The sequence below is a fragment of the Benincasa hispida genome, chromosome 11, assembly GCF_027475165.1.
Source record: "Benincasa hispida cultivar pf3 chromosome 11, pf3_genome.v1.1, whole genome shotgun sequence".
Taxonomy (NCBI): domain Eukaryota; kingdom Viridiplantae; phylum Streptophyta; class Magnoliopsida; order Cucurbitales; family Cucurbitaceae; genus Benincasa; species Benincasa hispida.
In genome coordinates this window covers 83224745-83232779 of record NC_143488.1, presented here as the reverse complement: position 1 = coordinate 83232779, position 8035 = coordinate 83224745, and the positions used below count along the sequence as shown (strand labels likewise).

The following is an 8035-nucleotide window of genomic DNA, read 5'->3' as shown; positions in this document are numbered from 1 at the left end:
GCAAGCGAGATACATGGAAAGAGCGAGATACATGGAGAGAGCGACATTCAGGGACTGTGATTGGGCTTTTGAAACATCAAGGCATGGTGGGATGCTTATCTAATTTGTATGAGAGTGTTGAAGCTTTAAATGGCACATATTTACAACCAAATTAGAGCAGAGACACCCTTTTGAAGCCTAATATTTGAATCTTCATTTGATCAAATGAAGTTATACATGTGCTGTGACATTCATGGAGAGAGCGAGATACATGGAGAGAGCGAGATACCTGGAAAGAGCGACACTCAGGGACTGTGATTGGGCTTTTGAAACATCAAGGCATGGTAGGATGCTTATCTAATTTGTATGAGAGTGTTGAAGCTTTAAATGACATAACTAAACTTTGCTACCATAACTACATAAAGGTACTTAAGACATAACTAAACTTTGCTACCATAACTGCAGGATAGAAACATATTACACAACTAAATAATGTAGTAATCATACCTAATTTGATGGGTTTCCTCTATGTGATCGTACCATGTCTTCAATCATCTTTTTCATTTCTTCCATTTGTCTCGTATGATCCTCTTGCATTCTTCTCTGAACATCTTCGAGTTCCTTAATCCTCGACTGAGACTGTTGGAAATTGACTCTCAATTCATACATTCCCGCCTCTGTTCCTTAAGTAGATGACGAGCTTGATGACATGGTACTCCTTCGTGATTTAGGCTTAGGGCCCCAACCTAGACCTTTCGAATATCCGGGTCGTGTACCCAATACCGTCTCACAAATTTCATCCCCTATTAGTGGTTGAGAACCTTCTACAGTGGGGCTAGATTGTAATTCCAACATTTGATGCTAGACATAATAATTAAATGGGTAAGAACGAGGGACTAAAGTTAAAAGTGAAGAAAAAACACGAAAGTAAAGAAAAAAATGTTACATGTGCACTTTCACCATCCTCGTTCATAAACTTGCCACCTTTAGAGTGTATTTACTAAATAGGTCAACACGTCCTATTTCTCGACCCTCCTTTGCCTGCAACTCTGCCTGAATTTGCAGGAATGATTTTGATCCACCAACGTGGTCGAATGGTAATTTCTCTCTATTCTTCTGATTCATCACAGACATTTCCTACATTTGAAGAAAAAAAAATATGTCAATAGTGTGATGTATTAGTAAATGCAGCAAATGATACACGCCATAAATATTTTACCTGAAACATTTCACACTCGAAGCGGTCACACAAAAAGTACCCATCTTCTGACCTATTTTTAAGCCAACTAGGCAAACTGACATGTGCTTGCTGAGGATCTCCACATTTTCTATAATGTCTGTGCAAGTCTGATCTCAATTCTTTGAACGAGTTTTGCATTTGATGTTCTATGAAACGGTTAAGTCGTTGACTGGACAGATCAAGATCGAAATGAGCCTACAAAAGAGGGAGGGAAGAATTAGCATAGATGATGTTCATGGCTGTAAAAGAATAAACTTATAATTACTTACCAATAATTGACTTTTAGTCAATTTTATGAACTCGTTTGGAACCTCAGCAAAAGTACGACACCGTACTGGAAATGCAGATCTCACGGCGACACCGATCGCATTACTAAAACGAACCAAATGTTGAGATATCAGTTTTGTCTCCCCCTCATTTATGACGATTGTGATTCTCCCATGTTTTTGTACGTATTTTTCCAACTCTATGTTTCGCCAATGCTCTCGATTCTTTCGATTGGATGTTGAGCCACTATCTAAAGAATAAAAAATTTAAAATAGTTTATGATGTATTTCAGTTAACAGAATATATTTCAAAATATACTAACCTGAAGTATCACCCACAGAAGATACTGTGTTGCCTAGATATAACTCCTGGAATTCTTCATCAGCCTCCCGTTGCCTATTAAGTGTTGACATTGTATCTATACAAACACAAAAGAGAGAAAACAATATTAAATTAACAATAAATATGTGTAAGCTAGAGAAAAAGATAATTTAGTAGATATATCATTACTCATCATCGTAATCTAATTCAAATTATTATTATTAGTGGTTGACATCGTATCTATACAAACACAAAAGAGAGAAAACAATATTAAATTAACAATAAATACGTGTAAGCTAGAGAAAAAGAGAATTTAGTAGATACATCATTACTCATGATCATCGTAATCTAATTAAAATTATTCATCAGCACTTGAACTGTTATTGGGAGATAATTGTTCTTCTTCATCATCGTTTATGAAGTCATGATCGCCATGTATAGTAATTGGTCTTTCCACAACTGTAGGATCAACGTCAACTCTACATAAAGTAACCTCCTCAATGGTTTCATCCACTCTGATGCCGCCAACAATTTCTAGTAAATCTAGTTGTGCGTTTTCAACGTCATCCACTTCCGGTACATCCCATATTCGTTTATTTTGGACTACTTGAACAACTTTCCAATTGCTACCTTTTTGGATGTCATCAATGTAAAAGACTTGTTGTGCTTGGATAGCAAAGATAAAAGGCTCGTCAACATACCAAAAGTGTGATGTATTGATCGAGTATCTTAAGTCCACATGTGTTCTATTACTTTTGTTGTTATCTTTGTCAAACCATCTACACTTCAACAAGAAAACGCGTCTTCTGTTTGCATATTGCAAATATAATACTTCATCTACAACACCGTAGAAATTGTTATCCACACTTGTGTTCTCACTAATCTCCCTGGCCACTAGGACTCCACTATTTTGTGTAGCTCGACGATTATCACGCTCTACAGTGTGAAACCGTAGCCCATTAATAATGCATCCATTGTAAGAGCGCACTTCAGACGAAGGTCCCATTGCAAGTGAAAAGAAATTATCGGAGATATCTTCTCTCTCGCGCCGTTGTAGAACCTGGTAATTACGTATACATTAAAAATGAATACGAAAAATGAATCATCCCTCAACTGTTGCCTACAAAATGACTATGTATAACTGAGATTTGAACCAATCGGGAAATTTGCGTAGATGTTTTATATATAAGTCAGAGACGCTTTGAGCTTCACGATGAATTAACCTCAAATGTTGCCTACAATATTTATCATTTCAATGTTATATCAAAGGAGAAACCCTAGAATTTAGAAAAGGAAAAAGTTTGAAACGTACTTGCGATAGTCTGTTATTTCTTTACAATTGTTGAAAATGTACTAATGTGCAATACGTTTTTCCTCCACTGATAACGTCCGTAAAGTTGTCGCCCCTGATGGTCGTACCCTCTGCCTAAATAATTCAAATTCACCAAATATCTCGTGATCGGGAATGTTATCATCATTTCGTTCATCTCTATTAAATCTCGTTTCAATCCCACTTAGATAACGTGAGCAGAAGTTCCATGATTCATTCATTGCATATGCTTCTGCTATAGACCCCTCGAGACGTGCTTTGTTCCGTACAAATTGTTTTAATGTTCGTAAACTTCTTTCAATAGGATACATCCAACTGTAACTAACTAGACCCACCACTTTGGTTTCATATGGTAGATGAACTGCAAGGTGTACCATTACATCGAAAAAGGCAGGTGGGAATATTCTCTCCAATTTACAAAGTATGACTATGATGTCTGCTTGTAGTCTATTCAAATCACTTACACATATTGTCTTTGCACATAAGTCGCGAAAGAATGTACACAACTCAACAATAGCAGTGGATACATTCTTTGGTAGGTATGTTCAAATACAATAGGGAGTAGTCTGTGAAGCAACACATGACAGTCGTGTGTTTTCAGGCCCGATATTTTTCCATCTTTGTCATTGACACCTCGTGATATGTTAGATACGAATCCATTAGGGAATTTCACTAATTTCAAATACTTACAAAATGAAATTCGTTCACCATTTGTTAATGTGTATGTTGCGTGTGGTTTTATAAATTTGTTCTTGACCTGTATCAAGTGCAAGTCCTTTCTTATCTTCAAATCTTGTAAGTTCAATCGAGCGTTCGTTGTATCCTTTGTCTTTCCTTCAATATTTAACAATGTGCCCACCAAATTGTCGCATATGTTTCTTTTAATATGCATTACATCCAATTTATGTCGTAACAATAGTCTGGACCAATATGGAAGTTGGAAAAAAAATACTTTTTTTAGTCCAGTTTAGAATTCGCTCTTTTTTTGTCTTGCTTCGATGGATGTTTGCTAAGCACGGAAAAGTTTTGCATATTTCTTTGTTGTATATCTCTTCTCCATTCATTACGACTGGTGGAGGTCTACGTTCAACTTTTCTATCATATTGTCTACTTCGACGCCAACTATGATTCTCTGGAATATAATGTCAATGCCCCATAAATGATATTTTCCCTCTTATCCCGAAGGACGAGTTATCTTCTTTGCATATTGAACATGCTTGATAACCTTTTGTACTCCACCCAGATAAGTCACCATACGCAGGGAAGTCATTAATCGTCCATAATAAGGTATCATATAGTTGAAAAAACTCACCAGCAATAGAATCATAAGTTCGCACACCAATTGCCCACAACTCTTCAATCAACGGTTGCAAGTAAACATCAATTTCCTTTCCATGAGATTTTGGACCAGGTATGAGCAAAAACATGAAGAATTTTGTTTCCTTCATGCATTTCCAAGGGGGCAAATTATAAGGAATTATCACCACAGGCCACATACTATAAGAAATGCTCATATTTCCAAACGAATTGAAGCCATCTGAAGCTAATCCCAAACGAACATTTCGAGGATCTAAAGCGAAATGAAGGAATTCACGATCAAAATGTTTCCACCCCTCTGCATTAGCTGGATGTCGCAATACATCATCCGTTTCAACTCGCTTATCTGTATACCATCTCATGTCAGAAGCGCCTTCTTTTGAAGCAAACAATCGTTTTAATCTCGGTATCAATGGAAAATGACGCGATACCTTATGTGGTATTTTTTTACCCTTGCCATCATTAACTTTGTACCGAGACTCACCACAAACAGGGTATTGTTGCAAATCTGCAAACTCTTTCCAATACAATACACAATCATATTTGCATGCATGAATAGACTCATAACCTAGGCCTAAATCACGCAATTTTAGCTTGCCTTCATAAAAGGAAATAGGTATAGAGGTGCCAATTGGAAACGCTGCTTTTAACAATTCCAGCAACATGTCAAACGATTTGTTACTCCAGCTATTCAGAACTTTGATATGCATCAACTACACTAAAAAGTTTAAGGACAAAAATTGTGAACACCCAAGGTATAATTCATTACGTGCTTTGGACATTAAATCCTTGAATAAGTTCATGGTATCTCTTTCTTGACCATTAAAGGACATTTCATTCTCAATCCTTCCTTCATTTGCATTTTCGTTTTCAATTGGAACTTGTAAATCATTTATAAGATCATTTTCTTCGACAGCATTACTCTCTATACTATCAACTTCAACGTCCTCTATTGAATGACTTGTATGACTTCTAGATAAGCTTACTGGCTCTCCATGATACACTCATTCACAATATGAGTGAGATATTCCATATGTTAATAGATGTCGTTCAACAATATCTATCTTTTCTCAAATTGAATTCATAAAATTCTTGAATGGACATCTTATTCGTTCGGAATCATTTACATGAAACCTTGTCAAATCTAAGAACTATGATACTCCTTCTCTATACTCCACTGATAACTTTTTCCTTAGTTTAATCCATTCTTTATTCATCCTTAAAAATAAATATTTTCTGACCAACTTGTAATCCCAAACAATAACCTGGATTAGAGGGCAAACTATAAAATATTATTAAGCATTAAGTTCCATAATTTTCATTTCTTAAGGCAAAATAAACACATAGGTCCCTAGACCGCTTAAATCGTCTTAACAACTTTCATATGTTTTATTTAGTACATCTCCAAGCTTTCAATTTTGTGTCTAATATAGGCCTTTCATCTATTAACATCTTCTAAAATTTACAAGCCTATTGGACACAAAATTTAAAGTTCAATTTTCTATTAGATACAAAATTTAGTTTTATGTCTAGTAGATTCTTTAAACTTTTTTAAAATATTAAATGCGTTAAGTACAATATTTTTTTCTAAATTAAGTAATCCATAACCTTAAGAATTAAAAGAAAAAAAAAACTCAATCCACAATAACATCAACAATCCATAATTCATAATTCACATTAGATTACCAACATGTTAGAAATTAAACATTAGCAACATTAATTACCAACATTAGTAACATGCTAAAAATTAAACATTACCAACATGCTAGAAATTAAAAACAATGGCTTAAATTAAGATACAAAATAAGAGAAAATAAATGAAATGGATGTGTATGAACCTTGATGAAAGCCTGAAAATAAACAACAAATTTGCAAGCAATGAAGGGGGGCGCCTGCGGACGGCGGACGGCGGCGTGAAGTGCTAAGAAATCGATTAGTGTTTTTTGAAATAAAAGATTTTCGATGTGCACGAGAAAAAGAAGGGGCTTGGTTTAAACCAGACCCCTCTCCCGATGCCACCTGGGAGACTAGGAACTCCCGATGCCACTTTAATGCATCAGGAGTTCCCCGGGAACTCCCAACGTTCCTTTAATTTGTCGGGAGAGACCGTCTCTCCCGACGATCTAACTCTCGATGCCTTAAAATGGCGTCGAGTGTTCCCGTTTTTCTTGTAGTGTTGGTTGGCTAAATAGTTTTTGGAGAAGGTCCAACTGCTCCTTAGTAAACACATTATGTTCACCTTCTGATGATGTACTTGCTTGATAGGTTTTTTCACGTCTGCCTCCTGTACCTTTGTTGGGCTTCCAATCTGGTGGTTTACCATGAATATCCCAACACACTTATTTAGTGTGTCCTGATTTTTTACAGTGTTCACACCATGGTCTTGGTTTTCATTGTTGATTCTTAGTTCCTATGCAGTTCTGGTTTCGATTGTAACGGTTATCATGAGTATTTATACGTACCTTATTACCAAGGTTTCGAGCAAGTAAGGTTGATCCTTCAGATTCAGAACTTGCAGTCACTCCTAACATTAGTTTCTTCCTACTTTCTTCTTCTTATTTCTGCAAAAACTTCTCTGATGTTAGGTAATAGTTTAATAGCTAAGATTCTACCACGTACCTCATTGAATTCTTTATTAAGGTCAAGTAGAAATTTGAACACTCATTTATTTTCAACTATATTTCTGAATGCAGTTTCATCTATAGTGCATTCTCACTTATGGCTTTCAAATACATCCAGTTGCTGCCAAAGGCGAGATAGTTGAGTGAAATAGTAAGTGACTTGCATATCCCCTTGTCGTAGCTCATGAATTTTGCCTTCAATTTCAAATGACTCTGCAATATTTTCGTGGTCATAATAAGTTTCATGAGCTGCTTCCCAGATTTTGCTTGCAGTTGAGAAGAGTAAAAATTCTTCACCAATCTCTGTCTTCATGGAGTTGATTAGCCACGGCATAACCAAATTATTTTCAGCTTTCCATGTCTTGTATCTTTGATCAGCTTTGTCTAGGATAGGATTTTTTCTTGACAAGTAATCTTCTTTTCCATTTCCACATATGAACATCATAACTGATTGTGACCAACGTAGATAATTCCTTCCATTTAATTTGTGATTAGTAATTGGAAGTGTGGTCCCTTCAGCATTGTTAGAATTTATGGATGCCATAAAAAATTGTTGATTGGCAAAACAAGAAATTAAGAAAGAAATAGGAAAACTATAAAAAAAAAAAAACTACTTCAGACCCGGTTTCTATCAAAAACTACTCCAGACTCGACTCTAGACCGGATTTCGTTTACTCCAGACTCGAAAAAGGAAAACTATAAAAAAAACTACTCCATGCCCGATTTCTGTCAAAAAACTACTCTAGACCCAACTCTAGACCCGATTTCGTTTACTTCATACCCGATACTTACCACGATCCGACCCACGAGGCTTTACGCAATCTGCACTCACGATCAGCTACTACCCACGATCCGAGATGATGCTTATGGGAATCGGCACCCCCGGTTAACGACTTTCGATTGATGAATGAGTTTCGTGGTCGTCGGTCAAAGAATGTGTTTCAGCCGGGGATGCTTTGA

At 36.2% G+C, this 8035-nt stretch overlaps 1 protein-coding gene and 2 pseudogenes across 1 annotated transcript; all 3 read right to left on the bottom strand.

The window, feature by feature from the left end:
- Positions 1-2165: 2165 nt before the first annotated feature.
- Positions 2166-4029, bottom strand: LOC150032959 (uncharacterized; annotated as a pseudogene).
- Positions 4030-4282: 253 nt separating this feature from the next.
- LOC150032958 (uncharacterized) lies at positions 4283-6985 on the bottom strand (annotated as a pseudogene).
- A 181-nt stretch (positions 6986-7166) lies between these two features.
- Positions 7167-7520, bottom strand: LOC150032957 (uncharacterized). The gene has a single exon (XM_090307085.1). The coding sequence runs from the start codon at positions 7518-7520 to the stop codon at positions 7167-7169; it is 354 nt and encodes a 117-aa protein (XP_090163211.1).
- Between the last annotated feature and the right edge of the window lie 515 nt (positions 7521-8035).